Below are 21,752 nucleotides of genomic sequence, written 5' to 3'. Positions count from 1 at the left end.
CCTTCACCAGGCAACGGCAAGAATACTCACACAACTCTCTGAGTACGCCAAAGCCTCTGCACCATAGTCCCACCCTCAAGGGCCAGCCCTGCCCAGGGCTCCTGCAGACTGAAGCATAGGTGACCCACGGAGCTCTTCCACCACTGACTCAGTCTCCTCCTGCACAGTTCTCTCCGACACTCTCTCCCACGGAGCAGTACCACTGCAGGGCTTGCCATGCAGGAATGCTTTGTGCCGGCCCTCCCTGCTTGGGCAAGTTTCTTCTGTTTGAGCACGAGAAAACCAAGTAAGACATTTCTTTACAACACAGGGCCCACTTGGGGGCTGGGTACCAGCACACAGATTTTGTTTGCAATGAAACACAGGAAGAGTTTTAACTTTTCAGTCAGGACATATCTCAGTATTTTGCAACCCTCGCAGAGCAGTGCTGGAGCAAGCAGTGCTCTCTCTCCCTGGAACAGGATGCACAGAGAGATGAAGCAACCTGCATCTGGTCACCTGGGCAGCTGCAGCAGGGCTGGGGACCAGGACAAGGATTTTTAAATCCTTGCATCTAAACATAGAGTCACGTTTTACACTGGCATCACAGTGATAGCATTCAAGCTCCTTGCATCAGCATTCCCACCCTCTTCCTTCAGAGGAACTATGTAAGTGCAATTAAAAATCACACCTAGATTTTCAGGTTTCACCCTGAAAGAAAATGTTTGGTCATTTACAAGTGCACAGGAATGCTGTATGTACAAATATGCTCTGATATCTTTTCCTTTTTCAAAAAAAATTGAGTCGATATAGAAATCAGGTGGACAACAGTAATATAACCTTGATCATATGCTGCAAAATTCAGTGCCTCATGCTGCAGGAAAAAAAAAGTTTTAAATGAAGCATATTTCATTGAATAAATCTACTCATATGATCAAAGCTTTTGGGCTGAGGCCCTAAATTAAGAACATACCAATTATCTGATGACCACTGGATTACAAATTTACTTGTTTTATAATGGTACCCGTACTAGCATATGAGCTTTCTTAATCAAACAAGGCTGTGGCATGCCATCAGATTTTTAACAGAACCAACCACTGATTTCAAAAGGCAGCGCTTCCTAAAACAACAGCACAATGCAGCAGATTATTAGATGCAATACTCATCTCAAAAAACTAAACTGTCCTAACAGTGAAATTGTAGGTAATTACAGGAAGCACAAAGCCTACATCAAGAAGCTGACATTAGCATCAGGGACACTGACAGTAGGAAGCCTGTCGGGATATGGGGTCTGTGACCGCCTCCCCTCTCCAAGAGTAATTCATAAGGACAAATAGCTTCCCCCAGAAACAAAGCATTTCACAGAAGGAAAACAATTATTAAAAAAAAAAAAAAGACAAAGATTGTTCTTTCTTCCTTTTAGATAAGTTTATATACTGCATAAAGCATAGTGTGTAAAGTCCTTTACTTTAGAGACCACAGTTGCTCTTGAATGCAATCTAGTTATTGAACAAAATGACGGTTTGGTACTAAAGAAATCACATAGCCACTTATAACACTGACATGAAATGCTCCTCCATTTCACAGCAAAAAAAAAAATATTTTGATCAATCTTTTCTCCTAAAAATTGAAGTGGTATGTATACATATTACATTTTCATCACAAAACATTTTCGAAGTGGAACCTTCCCAGCTCATCCCACTCTAAAAATGCTCACAGTGAAATGGGACCAAGACTGACAGCGTTTGCCCTTGAAAAATGAAGCAAACCCTTGCACCCAAACAGAAGACAAATGCCCTGCAGCCTGGTAGAGGATGGAGCTTCCCTCCAGCCACCAGAAATCCTCCTGTCACCTCTGCCACTATGGAAAGCTGTCAACTTGTCCCCATCACTGTCAGCAGACAAAAGGTACCACCATCATGAGCACATCCAAGGGAGGATACAGCTGCTCCAGAGGGACACCACGAAACCCACTGGGGTGTATTTGGGACTAAGATCTTCTTGTCAGCAATTACCACAAAGAACTGAAGGAAGGGGCACGGCTGCTGAACAATGGAGAGGTCAAGCAGTTTGCAGCCATTTCATGATCCAGACAAGCTAAGGTCAAAAGATTTAGGTAGCAACTTGGCCTGGGCATGACTTACAGCACAAATGAATTGTTTTAACAAATTGGCTTTGGTCAATTAAACCTAACAAGACATGTTGCATCATGGAGCAGGGTTCTTGACACTAAGGCCAGGAGCTGAGGCCAGCCTCATAAAACATGTCTTTTAACATAGCATAACAAATTTAAGGTAATCCATCCAGAAACTGCTAGTGTCAGAATAATAAAATACAAGTTGTCTTGACTAGGAGTTGCTTTCACACTTTTAAATCAGGGACACTGGAGTGTAGTCATCCCTTCAAGATGTCTGGCTTCATTTTCAACAGCATTAATCATGCAGTGGAAAACTGATGCTGCAGTAAATATACTTACTATCTCTCAGACACAAGGCACTTCCATAAAAATCTGCTAAGCAAATTGAGCATTTCCTTGTTAGTTGCTTCAGCAAAAAAGGCAGAAAAAATTTTGGCATTTTAGGGCAAATTAATTCACATGCAATGGACATATATTCTGTAAATATTTTAAGTATGTTTGTACTTATTATTATTATTATTAAGTAGTTTGTAATTATTGGGTTCTAATGTGAGCAACTTTTTTATTTCTATTTTAAATAAAAATGTATAAATCCCGTATCATCTTCTCAGAAGATAACTTGTGAAGGATATGGCAAAATTGTTAAAAATTAAAATGCAATGCTATATTTAAGATAAATAGTTCATACTTATATTTCACTTGTTTAAATTCAATCCTTATGAAAGTATGTGTAGTAATTCAGGCTAATAGAACTTGATGATTGGGAAGACAAATATATAAACAATATGCTCAAGACCTAAAAGTTTAAAATTCTCAGTTGTCACATAACTGTAAATAATATAGAACATACTTACTTGTGCACAGCATTTGCATCAAACCAGTATCAGAAAACTTATCTTTTTTATCTAGTTTCTCAATGAACATGCTGAGTTTCTCAGAGTTCACTAATGCATTTTTGCATTGACTTTCCTGTTCAGTCTCTGAGTAAGAAATGGGGAACCGTTTTGTTCGATTTCCATGTGTATATTTCAGGGGTGAAACAATTAAAAGCCCACTTAAAGCCATAGAGATGCCATTAGTGAAGGTGTCTATATGGAAAGACACTGGAAAACATAAAAGTTTCCCTTCTGCTCTGGAAATAGGAGGTTTCTGTTCAAAAGTGCAAGGTCTCTCTGACAGAAAAGAACACTTACTGGGCTTTGGCTAAGCTTTTGCACCATGCTTTCCCAGTGCTATATCACAACTACTTCTTATTTCAATTCTATTTCTTAGAAATAGAGGAAACTAACGTTAATATGACTCCGATGTCCCTATAATATTAAGTCACCTTTTTGACTTGAGGAAGGGCGTGGAGGTAAGAGAGTTGTAACACACAGGAGCCACAGGTTATGAATGTAAAAGCTCTGGTCCTCAGGCTGGCTAAAAACATCCAAAATGTTGTTATTGATAAACACACTTTAGACTACCAGCTCTTCCTCAGACAGAATCCTCCATAAAAACTACATCTGAAGTGTCCATCTCCCACCAACTGCGAAAAAAGGCTAGAACAAAAGTCACATGCCAACAATGAGGTTCCTAAGCAATGGTTCAAGGAATATATTTATTTAAAACTGAAAAAGCACAATATACTTCAGAAAAGGAAAGAACCTCTCTGAAAGGATGTTTGGCAGGGGGAGAGGGTAAGGGAGTAATCTTTTTGTAAATAAAAAGGTGGGTGGAAAAGATTAACAGCTGTGCTAGAAGAATGTTCCTGACTTCATACACAACTCACTGCCCCCAGACAGTACAATGCACACATCCAAATCAACTCTCTTCTCTCTTGGACAAAGATAATAATCTAAGACTTACTTCCCCTTTACTAGCTTCTGAGTCTTTCAAACGCCTTCTAATCCAGGCTTCACTGCCCTGAGCCAGGTTCTGACCAACTGCTTCTAGAAGTTACACCAGAGTTAAAAAAAAAGGAAAAAAAAAAAAAAAAAAGAAAAAAAGGAAGAAACCTCCTTACAAAGAATGACATGACATCCTGTTTGACATCTGTTGAACAAATCGGTGATTTCTTCTCCACAGTACAATGGAAGGAGCAATGCTATTCAGTTAAGTTAGCCATTTAACTTGATATTGAGATCAACCCAACCAGAGTGATCACCACAAAGCAACATACCACCTTGCTGCTGAGACTGGAACATGATGCTGTAGGAAGCCTCTTAAAATACTGTGTTGGGCACCATGGCACGCTGCTCCAAGGACCAGAGCTTTGGAGGACCACCAGTCCCTGAGATGTCTACATTACTATACTAGCAGCAGGGAGATGGTGAAGGATCGAAAGCAGAGAAAAAGGGAAAGCTAGAAAAAGAACTGGACTTGACAGCAATCTCATGCAACTAATTTTAAAATCCAACTTGCAGCAGCATTTAGTGTTTAATTATTTTAATGAAGATTTCACAGTTACAATGAATTCAACATGCATGAAAACTAAGACATTTAAAACATAAATCTCTGTTGTTATTTGAAGTATTTACTTTATGAATTACTGGCCTTATTTATAGTTTTAGAGCATTTTTTTTGTTCCCAGTATTGTTCTTCTGTCAGAAACTATGGTGAAGCAAGAATCTTCTGTTTTCTTTTCTATTCTATTCTTTACTTCATAGCTTCTTGCTGTCGATCTAAATGTCATTCATAAATTAACCCTGACCTCTAAATTTTCAACTAGTTGTATAGAATTTATTTAACCATAAACCTCTTTTGTCTTAGACACAATTAATGTCACTTAAGCTTGTGAAAATGACTCCCCTTTGTGTATCAGGTAAGGGGAAAAAAAAAAAAAAAAAAAAGAGAAAAAAAAATAAAAAGAAAAACTAAAAAAAAATAACAAGCTAAATGCTCCTTCCTAAATTGTATATGTACTTCATTCCTGACTGCAACAGTAAAATTAAATATGGAAAAGTCTCTTTCCTTTCTCAGGAACCTGTCATATGGCCCGTAACCCTGTTCTGAGGGAAACTGGAATCCAAAATAAAAATATACATTTTGAATTCTTTGGATCTACTGTCCGAATGTCAGTTCACGCATATACATTCTGAAAAATAAAAATAGATGGGTGGCCTTTTAAAATGTTTTCATATCCTACCTCTTCATGAATAAAATATCATCAACTGAAAAACTTTATTATGCCCATATATATACTAATGACAAATGTCTTTCTTGACTGCAGTTTTCCCCAGAATAGAGATACTTGACAAAGTAATAATCCAAAATTCTACATTAGAAAACTAGAAAAGAAATCAATACAATGTCTTTTTCAGTTGGCAGAAGAAAAAAATTAAAATTAAATTTTCCATTTGCCTGAACAGACTGGAATTGCTCAAAGTAATTCAAAGATTTTTAAAGGTTTATTATTCCCTATCAGATTCTTAAACTACAAAAAAGCTCTTCTTATATGACATAAGATAAAATATTAACTCATACTTCTGCTTCTGCATTTGCTTTCTGATTCAAAATTGAGATTTAGCGCAAGGGATCAAAATGCCATTTTACTGTGTGTGTCACAAGCTCCTAGATCACTTAGACGCCTATAGGCACAGGCAGTAATAAGCTCCATTTCCTGTTGTTCCCAGTGTAACTAATAATTTGCTATGTAAGCTTCAACAAACCACCCTGTACCTTGACATAAGCTTCTGCAAAACAGGTAAAATGTTCTACTGTATGTTCCCAGGTAAAGTATTCAGAAGGAGGCAAATCATTAAAGTTAATGGAAGTAGGAACAATCAGCAATTCAACAGATTGATTGATTCTTCTAAGCCCATTATTTTTTATTAATTGTACGTGGAAGCATCAGTGCACACAAGAAATGCAAACCCTCATTCAAAATCCATCTGAGTGGTGTGACACTTAGACATATGACCATTATACGACTTAGGCAGAAGGAACAGTGCTTAAAACACAATTTTGATTGTGATTTTAAGTGGAATTTCTTGTAGGCACAGCAAACTAACCAAAATAATGTATTTATCATTTTAAAATATTAGAAGCATTGTATTACTATATCATCAATTTTCCATATTTACTACATGAAAAATAGGGTATAACATGAAAAAGACTACATAAACCTATCTTAAACTTTGAGCTCCCTATAAGAATAAATTCAAAAAACTCAAAAAGCTTAATAAATATATCAAGCCATTGGTACACCAAGAGTTCACCCACCCATCCCTGCAATTTCAATATATCACGATTAAAAAAAGAATTACAGTTCTTCCTGGAAGGAGGACACGTTTTTCAAAGTAACACAGTGCATTCGTGTTTCCAGGGCTGTCTGAAGTGAAAAAGTGATATTCCTGGTGAGTTCAGGATTAACAGTTTGCTGGCGCTAAACTAGGGTAAAGACAGTTTCAAATGAAGGCAGATGCAGCAGCCTGCGCTCCAGCTGAGGTTATCTGACATGGGGGACATTAACAAGCAGAAAGCCACCACCACAGGTGTGGCGGCTTGGCTAGAGGCAGGTGGCTGCACCCAGGCCACCCCAGCACAGCCGCCCCCGGCGCCGGAACCTGCCAACTCCCCACGGGGCGGCCGGAGCGTCCTGCACACAAAGTTCTCCTCTACCCAGGCTGCAGAAGCCAGCCCGAGCCCTCGCTGTCCCCTTCTTCTCCTTTCTTTCTTTTTCTTTTCCTGCCCCCTCTCTCCCCCGACAAGAGACAGGACACAGTCTGGCAATTCAAGGACTCACATAGGCCAGACTTCCTTCTGTGCAGCCCTTTGGGTAGAGTGGCTAATCCTTCTTATTAACGAGATAATAGCAGTTAACTGGAAAGCAATATTAATGCTATCTAGGAAACTTCCAACAGAAATTATCTAGTCTTTTTGCTGATTTCCTGGTAACAAACTCATGCAGCTGGAACTGTGGCAGCATCTTGATGGTTTCTGCCCTCCTTCTTGAATACTTTAACAAGATTCTCCCCTCCCTCAACTTCAGAGTTTATTAACAGCTGGAGATTCAGGGTCCTCCAATTAAACCACTCTTACAGAGTGACAAAGGACAGTGTAAACAGTAACATGACTGATCTGAGAAATGTAGTCTGAGAGGCATATGCATTAAAAACACTCACAAATGTTTAACATTTACATGTACCATTGCTTCAGTCCTTTAAACTCCCAAAGCCTTTCTCAAGGTCTACTATGCTTCATTCAGTATGTGCTGAAACACCTAACATCAAGTTTTCATTTTATTTATGCTGCAAAAAACAGCAGAGATGATGCGGGGATTAGGAATTCTGCAGATAAGGCACATTGCTGTAGATATATTATGCTTTAGAAAAAACAGCAACGCATTTTTTATTATTATTATTAGCCATTGTAAGAGTAAAATATCTATCAGAAGAAGGGATTTATATTATCTGGGTTCTGTTGCAGCAAACAAGTACTGCAGCTTTCATTCACTGATTGTCAAAAACTTTCCAATGTGCCCACTGCAATGCGGATGCCAACCAACGAATCAAAGGCATTCAGCAAGTAGACAAAGAGGGTCTGATGCCAACCTCGGTGCCACTGGCAACCATTATTGGCATCAAGCACATTGTCTGCCTTTTTTTTCCCCTCTCCTGGCACTTGACAAACAAAATGGCGGTTCTTGTAGCAACGGGAACACAGCATAAGCGCTGCACTGAATCAAATATCATCAAACGATTTTACGGACTGAGATGCATTTCATACCAAGTGATAGACACTCCCTGATGCCCGACCAAAAATAAATAAAAAAATAAATGAAAGGGGGCAGATTTGTCAATAGAAACAATATTCATACCATTTTCAAAGTTTGCGCTTTTTAAAAACTCAGGCGGGGGGGGGTGGACCTGATTCACATAACAAGCAGAAGTGTCTTATGATTAAGAATTATTTTGATGTTAAACATTGATTACAGTATGTACTTCCCATTTTCTTCCTCCATTTCAGTCAAAGGAGCAGCATTGCAACCTATGTCTTTTTTTTTTTTTTTTTTTTTAAGAGATCGTAAAGCATAAGACGATAGTAGGAAAAAGAATGAGGGGGAAAAAGAAAGGTGCTGAATTCTGCGGGAGATGAGGGAAAAGTAGAACCAGATGAAGTTGGTCAATGACAGAATTTCACAGGTCAGTCCTTATTTCTTCTTTCAAGGCAGGCATGGAAGTAGAAGCTCTTTTTATTAAGAACTGAAAGGATTATTGACACTTTTAGATCTGGAAATTGTCAATATATTGTAACATTACTCCGCACTGCAATGCGGATGCCAACCAACAAATCACAGGCATTCTAGGCTAAACAAAGAAGGTCTGATGCCAATCCTGGTGCCACTGGCAACCATCACTGGCACTCGAACTATCCTTCCTCCTCTTTTTTCCCCCCTAATCTTCTTTTTTTAAAGCAACAAAAAAAAAACCAAACTACTTGGCCCCCTTATTCATTTTATGTGCTAATTCCTTCTTCATATTTCATTTGGGGATTTAATTGTTTCTATGTCTCCACTTAGTTTTTACATGATACTATCAGGTGGGTTTATATATTCTAAAAGAGAAATAAAAAGCAAAACAGCATGTGTATACTGCAGCATTTTGGTTGACTTCGTGCTTATCTTTCGCAAAGCCTGGTGCTCTTAATCAAGTGCACTACAAAGCACCACAATTAACCTACTTTCAATGAGGACAGAGAATCAAAGTTTGACAAAATGGGAAAAAAAATATAAAGATAACTCAATATGAGTTCTTCAAGAAGAGAGTCAACAGATGTTAACAGAAGATTTACTGTGAAGCAGCAAGACAGATACAAAATACATGCAATTTACAATAAACAAAAGGGTCTACTAAGTGTGACTTGGTACACAGAAATTAGCCAGCTTCATCTTCCAGTGTATTTTCAAAGTAGCACCATATAGCTTTGAAATGTATAATATTACAGCACGTTTATCGTACCCATTTCCAATTAGACAAATATTTTTAGTAAACTCATATTCTCAATCAGTTTAAATCAATAAAATCAGCTATGCCCTGCAATTCCTTCTCCCACTTCAAGTTACTGGCTTCCAACAACTTAAAAGTCGACTGTATGTAAGAGTACTCTGACCCCAGCTTCTTTGGCTCAAGAGCTACTTAAACTGTTTTACCTCCCTTTGTAGTTTTGACTTCTAGAGACAGGTAAATCCATTAGAATTAATCAGTAAGCTATGTGTTGCAATATATGCATTCAAAATATCATTTGAATTTTTTTTTCACAAAAGGAGTTTACAGGTACAAATTATTTCTAATTAACTTATTTTGGTTAGTGCTATCAAAGAAATCTTTCTTTCTATGTTATTGGCGATCAGATTTGCCAGACTGCAGCTACTTAAAGTCGCTACAAAATGTATAACTGTTGTCTACTGCTGTGGAGAGAAAAATACAAAAAACTACAAGCAGGGGAGAAAAAAAAAATAATATATACACATATATATATGTATACATATATATATAAAATAAAAAACAAATATTTTTTCATTACAATTATCCTAAAAGATTGAACCCTATTTATATGTTCACATAAACATAGTGCTCCACTTTCGTGAGTAAATGCTAAAAGACAAATTAACTGAAAACAAAAAGGTTGTGTTGTGTATCTGCTCTCTTAAAGAATGAGTACACACCAAATGAAGACATGCAATTTTACTTCTTTTTTTTTACTAACAAAATCCATTCTGTTTGTTTTTCAGTTAAATCCTGCAGTTATGTATCGGGCATAAGATAACAGCTGGCCATCTGCCCTTCTGCAGGCCATTTCTGCCCGCTACCAGGCCAAGTTGTGAAATGGCCCACCATCTGCAGCCAGCCAAACTTCCCCTAGCTGAGGTCTGCAGCTAAAAAATAAACGCTTTATTACCGCTGATCAGTCAGCAATACAAAGACATCTAGAGGATGGTATAATCACCAGAAACAACCAAAATGACCCCTCACAGAGAAAAAGCACTTCAGAAGGCTTAATATTGGAGGGAAAAAAAAAAAAAACCAAACAACCTTCACGTACTTGCAGTCATTTACAATTTCAGGTAACTTGTCTATAAGTATTGTTATCTGAATATGCAATATGACTTGCAGTTTTTTCCCTGATACTTGGTTATCAGAAGCCCTGTTTTTATTTTCATTCTGTAAAGCTAAGTTTAAGAAGCTTTTCCATAGTGTTCTTGCACTTTTCTACATTTGAATTACCTGCCAAACAAAATAAGTACATGAGTGTGTTTATGAAACTATACTTTTCGTGGAAAATTATCTTGAAATATTACAACCTGGATCTTTTTTTAAAAAGCTCAGATAGGTAAGGTGAGCTGGTGATGTAAAAATATGCATAAAACATTAAGTATTGTATGCTGTAATTCTGACTACATATGGCATCTACAAAGCAGTATTTCTGTGTTGAAGTTTTTCCATGCTTTATTTTATAGACATGAGAAAGTCTGCAATTGCTCTTCAAAGTGACAGTAGGTTCACCAGTTTAAGGATGAATTCTTGATTATTTGTAACTACAAAGACAATAAAAATATTTGTACTATTTATTGTGGTTGTGCATATCTGCATCTGTTACTAACTATACTGGGGCAACTAAAAAAAAATATATATATATATATAGAAAAACAAGAAGAATGTTTCCTAAAGTCACAACTGGAAAAACTACACAATGTATTGCCACTAATCAACAAAAAAAAAGGCAACTTCAGTGGAATTAAAGTATTACCTAGGTATGTCCCGCTCTCTCTTGAAAGAAAGAATGAGGCACATATGTCAGACACACATGCCACTTACACAGGTCTGTAGGAATGTGTGCGTATAGAAGTATACATGCTGATTTACATATGGACATGTACTCACATTATGTCTATAGACGACAGAATAATGTTTCACTGGAAGCCAGCCCATAGGGGAAACAGGGCTACTTGGAATCAGAGTTTGACATACTAACATAGAAACATGACAATCTGCTTCCTACCTTGCTCCTGCACGTAGTATGCCAAAAACAAATCAAGCTCCTTGACTGATACTGTTATGTGATGTGGCTGGACGCAAAGTGCTGGATTTGTGCAATGTGGAGATTTCATGAGCCGCTCTCCATCCGTACTTTCCAAGGGGATGCCTTTGAACAGGATCACCATGACTAGATCCAGACGCCAGACTTTGTCAGCCTGTCGCAGGCAGTCGATTCTCCTAATCTTACCCTTCTGGTCAGGATTGGACAATACACAGCATGGGTGCTTCTTCCCAGTCACCGTGAGCACAAAATCCTCCCGGAACTCTTGGCGAATATCTTTGCGCAGCTTGGCCAGAAGCCTGGATGCCCACTTCTGTTTAATTTCAGGTTTTTCACTAAGTAACTCATCCTTGACTGCTCTTTCCTCATCCTTTGACATTCGTTTCTCATGCTTTTTAAAGTACTTGCGTTTTCGAGCCTGAAGGTTGAACCAAGTATAGGCAATTGCACGGACATGTGGAAGAAGTGCCTCAATGAACGGGTGAAATTCATCCTGTGGAAAGAAGTGGAGGGAAAGAAAGAAGAAGAAAACTCAAAGTCAGTAAGTTGTCATAATCAAAGCAGTATCGAGAAAGGTTTCTGAAAATCTTAAAGTGAAATCCAAGACAAAGAGAATAAACACTTAAAATTTTCGCAAATTTCTGCATAAAACCTTTTATGCAATTACTATCACTGTCAGGCAGCAAACAAAAAGTACACACAGAATTGCATTTTCCCCATATCTCCTTCTTTGAAAGAACCATGTGAAGATTTTATTTTTATGCCTCCCCTCACTTCAACCCGCAACACTGCGGAGATAACATCATTTAAAAGAGATGCTATCAAGATGTTTTGTTGCTAACATTTAAATATCTGAGTGAATGGCTAACATCAAAAAAAGTACCATTGCACAAAGAGGACACTATACGGTTTTAGAAAATCTGAGCAGAAACGTTCAGAAGGCTGAGGCGAATGCCACAGTTCATTTCTCTTCTCTGTGGCACAGAAACACAAAGCATATACATGCTCAGTGTAATGCCACACAGTTCCCGCTTTTGGAGCATGCTCTCAGCAAGAGACTGCTGGTGGCACAAAGAGCATGCGCCATTAAACTTGATCCATTTTCTTATCAAACGTCCAACATTCCAGCACTGAAACAGCACCATTCCAGTGGTGGTAACTAGAGAAACCAGTATACAGTAAGGGAAAGCAGGCAAAAGACACAGTCTGTCGTATACAAATCCTGAACAGAAGCTTCTGTACTTTCAGCTCATCGGGCTTCCCTCCCACCACCCCCAAACTCTGTAAAATAGAAGTTTATGAAGTTGAGAACAAAAATTACATTTATGTTCTTTCGGCAGCTCTACTGAGGGTTTTGAAGCCCCACAGAGTCAGTTAATTTGTTAACTGATCAAATGAGTGTGGCAATTATTCTAAACCCCTTAAAAATCAATCTGAGGTGTACAATGAAAAATGGCAACTTGGCACAAACTTCGCATTCTTTGTGTTTCTGCATGCTGTGGCAGAGTGACATTACGAGTGCACCGCTGGTCAAATGCTGCTTTTGTGAAATTCAAGCAATTTATTTACAGGTCAAAAATATCCCTTTCTGTCATCTGGCTTCACCTGCAAGTTCTTATCTTCTGCCTAGCAGCGATATGGATTGCATTAAGGAGGTAATGTTTAGTTGTCGTCTACACATACATGCTATGGCAATTAAATTAGTTCATTTTGTCTGCTAAAAGTACCATCCTACACATCCATGTTAATATCTAAATAGGCTTTTCCCCAAAATTAAGGCTTGTTTTCCGCAAGCAAATCCACTGCTTAAAACAGTGCAATCTGCTCATCAAACATTACTGTATTTTGGTTTGGAAAGGAGACCTTAGGGGAGGTATCTTTCTTCCTGTGCTCAGGCATATTTAAATACCATGCAGATTGCCCATCACACTGAGTGGCAGAGTCCAATCAAACTAAAACTGAACCTTTTTTATGCAATTGTGTTCAAGAATACAATTAACAAACTAATATTTTAGCTACACTGCTAGACAAGGAATGAATTATGTTTAATCAATAGGTCAATTAAGTCCATTAGGTAAAAATGATGAAAGTATAACTAATGGTCTCAATTATACAGAGTTCACTCTGCCATTGTATAAGCTTTGGGCCAAGAATTTAGTATTTAAATCCTCAAATTTCAAACAAACTTCAAAATTTCCTGAGTGGTAAAAAACACCACACGATCTAGTTACCTCTCTTCCCTACACATCCTCAAATCAAACAGAAAATAATAGAAAAGTTGCAAGCAGTTTACCTATGACCCCATTACCTTCACAGAATTAAAAAATAAATAAATAAATAGAGAGAGAGAATAAAGGAAGGTAATTGAGGACATGAACAATTGCATTACAGTATGATGCTTGACAAAGAGCCACAAAGGCAACAATTAAACTGATTAGTAGTTTCCAGAAGAGATTTGAACAATTCTGATACTATACTGGCACATAAAACTAGGCCATGGAAAGAGTTAAACCACAATCTGTTCTTTGTGTGGGAAGGCAATACTGCTCTGAGTAACCACAGCCCATGATAAGACTTCCCTATCTTCATACGCTTTCTGATGCCATGCTTTTTTTCCCCTCAATTATAACTACTAAAGAAAGTTTATTTTTTCTTCCACAGAAGTCATCTTGATTGAAGTATTCAAAGAAATTTTTTTTTTAAAAAAAAAAAAAAGGCATAAGGACTGTGCAGTGTTAAAACTTTACAATTCATTTTAGACTGAATAAACCAGATTTACTATAGATTTTGAAAATTCTAACAGCCGGAGCTAAAGGTGGCATAAAGGCAGGGGGCGGACGAGCTTTGGGATAAATGATTTTTTGTCTCAATACAATGATTACTCCTACATCTAGATGGACTTCAGTATTTGTATATTAAAATGGCAATAAAATGAATGTGGAAATACTCTGCGCTACTAGAATACTGCACATCTAGTTTTCATTTCCAAGAAGAACATCACAGGCTGTTTTCTAATGGTTATGCCTTCAGGTAATGCACATAGCAGTACCAGTAACAACCTACAACATTTTATGAAAATTTTTCAGAGAAAAATTCCAACTTTAAATTCCTATCTGTAGTGGTTGAATGTTTCTATTTCAAAGAGTGAAGGGAAAAAAAAAAAACAAAAACAAACAAACAAACAAAAACTAAAAGCTTTTCAAAACTGTATTCAGGCTTTTCTTTCATAATATCATTAAGTTGTAATGATATAAATATATGTGAAAGAGTGTGAAGGAGAAACACAGCAAAGAACATCCTGTTCTAAAGCAACATTATCAGATATCTTTGAGAGATTCATCGTGCACCTGGAGTCCTTTCAAATGAAACATTACTTGACAAGAAGAAGTGCCCATAAAAATGATCCTAAATGGAGATTTGCAATTAATCACACACATTCTCCACTAAACCTCCTAAAAAGCCATCTACAGAATTTAATTTTTTTTCTCCCTTAATACTCACACAGGCATTATTGATTTTTTTTTTTTTTTTTTTTTTTTTTTTTTTTTTTAATGTGGCATTCACCCATGTGCCACAGTTGCTCTTCCAATAAAGTGATTTATGGAGGCAAGATTTTCAAAAGTCATATCAAATGGCTCAGGTGAACTATTGTGCACTGGCAATTTACATTAAAATGGAAGTTACTATGTAATATCTATGTAGCTTGCAAATAAAGGAAAAAAATACCAGTCTTCTAATGATAATAGATAGGCCAAGTTTTCTTTTTTGGAAAAGGTGAAAGGGAAAGGCAGCGCACTTCTCCTGTCTTACACTTTTTTATAAACTTTGTATCAATTCATGCAAGATTGAACTGAGGAGCAATATAAAAATTTTATACAGAAAACTTCACGTACTCAGTTTTGCTGCATGGATTTTCTCTGTGCTGAATGAAACAACGTATTCCAAGAGGAAAACAAAATGACAATGTATTCTGAGTTTCCTGGACCACCACAACATAAAAATAAACCACGGCAAAAATATCACAAGAGACCAAGCACTTAAAGGCATGTGGTAACTGCATCCTATCATGCCTCAGCAAGAGAGATAAATGCATTTTATGCTCATTCCAAAACAGGAGGAAAGAAACATATAGGAAGGAGAGGAAAGGACCCCCAAAAATTAAATTGCATTTGGTTAAGTCTTCATTCTTCCTTGGAGCTATTTTACACCCACCAAACCCTTATGAAAAGAGTGATGGGTACCATCTGAATTGCCAAGGCTATTCTTAAAGCTGTACTTTGGATTTTAGACTTTTTCCTAAAAGGCGCTTCAGCATTGTCTTAGCAGAAACTAAACTACTGCTTTTGCAAGGAGCGCGGTCCGAACAGGTGTTTGTGTTTAGAACTTTTACCTAAATATTTTCTTCTGAGCACATACTACCACAGTCAATATGCATTGTAAGAGCCCTAGAGATGGAGAACACAATAGAGAGAACAATTTTGGCAGTACTATAACTCAGTCACAACTCAAAATGAGATCAATCCATCTTTTGCTTTAAATAAATAAATAAAATGAAGTATAAATTCTCCTTGTGAGTGTAATATTAATTTTTAATTGATGCAGAGGAAAGATAATTTTTAAATGTCTTTATCATTCCAAGTAAGGAGAGAAAGATTACAAATTAAAATAAATATCCTCCAACTGTGTTCCATGTATGTACCACTAAAGGGAAACTGCCTCTACATGGTACATGGTACAGTATAATTATAAAATATTATGGAGAAGTTATCAATGCATGAAAGCTTGGAATTGCTTTCCTGTATTTATGGCTATATAAGTACAATGCGGTGTTTTTGCATACACCTGAGTGCGACATTTTAATATAGATTTGGAAAGAATAAGGAAATCTATTACATCTGTGAGTCCAAAAGGCAAGCATATGGGGGAAAAAAAAAAAAAAGTAATCAGAGCAGGAAACAACAAAATTAACTACGCGCTGTAACAGAGGCGGTAGTGAAAATCTATGTTTCCAATGTAAAAAAAGCTTTCTTAAGTTATACTCTCACGTTTACACTTTGGTGCAGAGGTCTTATTGCTTGTCAATAATTTCACAGAATGGACAGCCCACATAGAATTAATTTTTACTAATTGCAGATTTCATCAGAAGTAATTATTTCTACATGTGTACCTGTAAGCATGCGCGTATCTGTTACACAAAACGCTTCCTACATGCATTCATTCCTCTTTTGAAGAAGAAATATCTCAACAGTACTCTTTCCAGCTTTGCTACACTGTAGCTCACGTTTACTTGCTGAAAATATCCATATCTAAGTCAATCACACTTAGATGCCAAACAAAATATAAACAATAAAAAATGTGTCAGCCAAAAAGCTACAGGACTGTATCCAATCACTGAATAAGCCTTATCATTGTTTCCATCTTCATTCACAATTTATGAATACTTCAGTCCTTTTGAATTACAAGGCTTTCTAATTGTGGAATAACTTAAATCATATTTATTTATTCACCGTGCAAATATAAGCACATCGTTGGCCGCTTAACACCAGTGTTGCAGGAGACGTTACTTTCGCACATTTTCTGCTTCTTTAGCTTTTTGGTGCACCAATGTGGAAGCAAGCAGTTATCGCTTAATCAGTTTACATCACATCCTCCTAAGACAGAGTTTCACAAAAAGCTTCTGAAAACTATCCCCTTGGCTTTGCAGGCCGGCTTTACTCCCCGGAGCGGGCTCCGGAGCCCCCGCTCCCCGTTACCTTACGCCCGGCAAGGACGCTCCTGAGGCACCCGGGCAACTTCCCAATCCTGCTCCCTAAACCTCTTAGGTCACCAAAAAAAGAAGAAAAAAGGCATTTTGCGGCGGCTGGGACCCCAGACCGGGCTGCCCGTCGCGCTCCGCGCCGCCCCCACCCTCTGCGCCCCGCTCCGCGGTCCCGCGCGGCGCCGGCCGCGGCTTCGCCCCGCTCCCTCCCGCCGTCCCGGTGACAGCCGCCGCCGCGGCTTGAAAAGTGGCTGCAAGCGCGGCTGCACAACACGGGCAGATCTTTCCCCTTGCTCGGGAGGATGCACGCTGCTCCGCGAACGTTGCAGCTTCGCTGGGAGGGGGGCAACGCTACGCTCCTGCACAACCGAACAAGAAAACAGTGCACAGCTTGGTCATCCCCACTCACATCGCCCTCGCTGTTGGCAGGCTACGTATTATTAATTAAGCATAAGACGGGATTAGTTCGCACCGGCGAGCGCTCATTTTTTGTCAAAAATAGCACTTTTCCTTTCAAACCCCTTCATTAGACTCTGCTTAAACCGGCGAGCTGAAAAGAGAGCAAATCGTTTAATTCCAATCAAATAAATACTTCTCAAACCTGTTTTTTACTGTAATTATGCTCATTTCCATTTTGTTAACCTTTGACTTCCTATGCACCAACAATTAACAGTATTTGTCTACGGGTGACACTTTGAATGGATCTCCCCAAAACAATGGCCTGGTACAGTTTATTCTCTACTATTCCCTCCTGCGAGAGGAGTTTGGATCTGACAAGCAGTTACAACTGTGCTTTAACCCGTTACAACTACTAGCAATGACTCATTAACAACTCACATATCAAAATTATTAAAAAAAAAAAAGTGAAAATAAATAAGTAAATTAACAAATAAACGAAATAAAACGCATCTATACCTGAGTGAGACAGATTGGAGAATACATCATGACTTCGCTTTGAGAACACGCTGCCCGGAGAGCCCCTAAGAAAAGCCTCAAAAAGGAATAATTTCATCTATTCATTTTACAGTCATCTGAGACTCAAGGAAGATGAAATCAATCAGGACGGGGCTCTGCCTTGGATCACCGCAACTTCACAACAAACCCCAGTCCTCCTTAAATAGCCAAAAATTCAAGTTCACTCCGTGTGCTAGATTTCCCGGGGTGAAATCCAATCTACACTTTTAACCCTCTTGTAGTCGGCGGCGCGGGAGTCTTGCTTTTGCTGCTGCTGCTGCTGCTGGTTGTTTTGCAGATGAGGGGGGAAGGACTCGGGGAGGGGGGGTGGGCGGGAGGATTTTTTTGTTTGGCCCTGTTGTTTTTTTTTTAATTTTTTTTTTTTTTTTTTAAGGAGTTGGTGATGGTGGGTTATTACGGCACTGTCACCACGCTCTCGAAAGTTCAAGGTTACCGCCCGGAGCGGAGCAGGAAAATCCCGGAGAGTGATGGCAGGCGAAACTTCGCCGGGCAGCGATCGTGCCGGCGGGCGCGCGCCGGCGCAGGAGCGCGCCCCGGGCGGGCAGCGCGCGGCGGCGCGGGCTGCGGGCTGCGCCGGCGGCCCCTGTGCGCTCCCTCCGCCCGCCCTCGCTCCGCAGCGATGGCGAGAGGCTGCTTTCCAAACGCCCACTGTAATAAAAATGATCTCTTGGAAATTCAAACGATAAATCTCTCCCCTCGCGCTCCCTCACGATTTGCTCCCGCCGTGTCCCCCTTCCTCCTTCGCCCCCCTCCCCCGACTCTGCAAAACTTGGAAGTTGAAAAATTCGCCGGCTACACCCTCTGGACCCCGTCCCAGCTCTCTCCCCAAATGAGACTTTTTAAATTATTTAATTACACAATCATCGCTTACACTCCTCCTTCTCCTGCAAACACATTCTTTCTCCACCAGATCCCCCTCCTCTGCCCTCCCTCTTTATTAATCACCATCTAACGCCGCAGAAGGAACTCGCACGTTTTGCAAACATCCCTCATTTTCCCTCTCTTCTGGTGGGAGAAAGTTCCGGCGGAGAGGGGGGAGGGGGCTGGAAGACTGCGGGGGGGCTGCTATCTGCAGGAGGTTTCTTTTCCTTCCCCTCCTTTCGGGGTACAATCTTGCCAGCGGCCGCGGGCTCAGACGCCCCCGCTCCCCCCTCGGCGGCCCCCGCCCCGCCGCGGGGGCGCGGGGGAAGGCAGCCCCCTCCGCCGCCCCACTAAAGGAGGGGCCCCTGCCCGGCACTGCCGGTGACTGCTGTCTCCGCGCTCGCAGGCTGCTGCCGGGCGGCGGGGGGGTCCCGGCTCCCCAGCAGCAACAGGGCTCGGGGTCTGGTTTCATTCTTCCTGGGCAGCTTTTACAAGGGGAGCTGGGGAAGGGAGAGAAAGTAGTGAACGAAACTTATTTCTGCTCTTGTGATGAGGGCTGCGATGCGGCTCACAGCTGGGGGGAGTGCTCGCTGTGTGTTCACACCCCCCCAGTGCTGCCGCTGCCGGCTGCGGGAACGAGCGGCTGAGCTGCACCGGCGCTGCCTCCCGCTGCCGGTGCGCAGCCTCCGGCGGCGTCCCGGAGAGATCGCTGACTTCCTCCTTGCCCAAAGTGAGAGTTTATTCACGTCAGGCATTTCACAACGACACATCAAGGCAAGTAGGCAAGTTCAAGTCAACCATGAAATGGTCACTTTTTAACCCCGTCCTGTCCTCATTAGGGAAATGCTCAAACACAGCCCATTTTCAACAAGGGCTCTTAATGAGGGGAGCTTGCCAAGTCTACCAGCTGCAATTCCCGTAAATTTACAAACCAAAAGAAGCAGGGGGATGGGCGGGGGAAGGAGAGAACCAGTATAAGACAGGTAATGTCAAAGAAAATATCAAGACCCAAACGTGTTAACCCTTGCAGAATCCACACTGCATCCCTGCAGCTCCGTTTCTGGCTGCATTTGCTGAGTTCCCTCAGATTTGCAGGGTTCAGGCAGCAGCCACGGATTTTCCTTTCTACAGATCACATTGGTAAGTGGCAACTACCGAGCATATGCTTAGGATGGGGGAATGGGGATGAGGGAAACTCTGCGCTAGCCACAATGAGCAAAATTAATATCCATATCTGGTGTAGAATACCCCCCAAATCCTATCATATTTTCCTGTACCCAGACACTGGAAAAAGCTGATAACACCAGCTTTAAATACTGGAGTTTCCCTTTGAATAAATCTTCAATTTACCTGGAGTTAATTTATTATAAAAGATATTCCACTTGGCACAAAGGCACTGATGCCCTTGAACACACCTCTTTGAGTGCTTGAACTCTTACACAACAAGCCATTATTATGGACTTGATTTAAAACCGTAATAACTCCCCTCTGTCCCTCTTCTCCCTCACACCCCCTCCACAAGGATCAGGGCAAGCCCACAACACTGCATCAGCAAGGCTGCCCCTATGAGCTGCATAGATGGGAGAAGTCTCCCCTTTTCCATGCAGGACCTGCAGAAGGCCCCACTCCCTCCCAGGTCCTGGCCAAGGAACAACTTTGTGCTAGAGACCTGTGCACAAAAAGCAAGAACTGCCTGGCAAGGTCCCAAGAGCAAGCAGAGGCAACTAGGAAAACACAAATGGAATAAGGTAAGGGCAGACACCAAGCTGGGTGCTTTCTGCAGTTCTTACTGCTGCAAGGGGTTGTGGAGTCATGGTGAGATTGGGTTTGCATCCCCACAGGAGCTGGTTGAGGATACGTTTGCATCTCTAACCCTAGCAGACAAGGCAGGGCTAGGCCCAGCCAGCCCTGCACCACATGCCAACACCCCCCAGAGTAGTGCTGCTGGGGATCACAGCAAAGCCAGACCCTCTCCAGAGCCAGTGTGCTGGCCAGGGCTGAGCAGGCCCCTCATGTGAAGCCATCCTGAAGGAAACGGAGTTGCCTGGCCAGCATGGCTCAAGCAGCATCTTGTCATCTGCATGACCTAGGAGGCAAGGTGGACATGGTGCAGGTTGCCATGGGTTTGCCTCCAGTTTGGCCCACAGGTTCCTACTGCATCAGTGAAAGCAGGCTGCACTGGACACCCAAAAGCAATGTTTTGGCTCTGTTCTTCCTGATCAGTCCTAGTGGAACTTGTATAGGAGAGGCTTTCTCCTGGGAGAACCCTTCCCACACGCAGACACATACGTGTGCACGAGTCTCCACACACTCACCCCAACATACCCCACCCCAGCTCATTTTACAGGAAAGCAAGCTAACAATTGTTTCCAAAATGGAGAAAGAACTCCATTAAAATAACAAAAAAGAGCAACTGTCTACACCTTCCTTGCAGAGGTACACAGAGAGGTATGTGGGAACTGGGTTAGCCTGGAGAAACATGGTATTAATGCAGCAATGACAGCAGCCACGGTGGCTGGACCCTGGCATGCAGGGAGACCTTGTGGGGAAACTGGTTCAGTTGAAGTCCTGGCTTGCAGTAACTCCCCATCCCCCTAAAAACACATTTTTCCCACCCTACACACTAAAAACCCCACTACTGCTGCAAATTCTCTACCCTTGAAGCTCCAGGCTGGGGGACAGTTGCTTTTTGTCCTTGCTGCTAGAGATATGCCAACCTCCATGCTGTAGCTGGAAGTTTAGCTATCATTTCAATGCTGGCGATTAAGAAAATAAAAGTCACCAACTGACCTTCCTGGTGAGGGACAGCGGGAGCTGTTATTGACTCTGTGGAGCCAGGATCGACTGAGTGATCCTGCCCGCAGACAGGATGCGATATGAGCACTGGTAAGACAGGCCTGAGGACACACATAGCCGCCCACATGGGTGCTAGAAAACTTCAGGCAACAAAAAGGCACGTTCAAGAAGAAAAGGCACCTCTCACACCAGTAAGTGGCAAATACTGAAGCGGTGTGTGAATGA

The 21,752-nt window shown here is 40.8% G+C and overlaps 1 protein-coding gene across 7 annotated transcripts in view; it reads right to left on the bottom strand.

The window, feature by feature from the left end:
• Positions 1-21,752, bottom strand: part of NFIB (nuclear factor I B) — a 273,378-nt gene that overhangs the window by 152,331 nt on the left and 99,295 nt on the right. For 3 of the 7 annotated variants that reach the window (XM_080362344.1, XM_080362345.1, XM_080362347.1), the window contains exons 1-2: positions 17,811-18,066; positions 11,099-11,630 (exon numbers count right to left, since the gene is read on the bottom strand). In XM_080362344.1, coding sequence (XP_080218470.1) covers positions 11,099-11,630; positions 17,811-17,840 — 562 coding nt within the window. In that variant the 5' untranslated portion in view covers positions 17,841-18,066. Of the gene's footprint in view, positions 1-11,098; positions 11,631-17,810; positions 18,067-21,752 lie in introns of those variants that run through there. The other 4 variants (XM_080362342.1, XM_080362343.1, XM_080362346.1 and 1 more) reach the window with 2 other exon arrangements.

The sequence above is a fragment of the Nesoenas mayeri genome, assembly GCF_963082525.1.
Source record: "Nesoenas mayeri genome assembly, chromosome: Z".
In the NCBI taxonomy this organism is placed as follows: Eukaryota; Metazoa; Chordata; class Aves; order Columbiformes; family Columbidae; genus Nesoenas; species Nesoenas mayeri.
The sequence above is the reverse complement of the archived record's forward strand: the minus strand, read 5'-3'. Positions and strand labels throughout refer to the sequence as shown.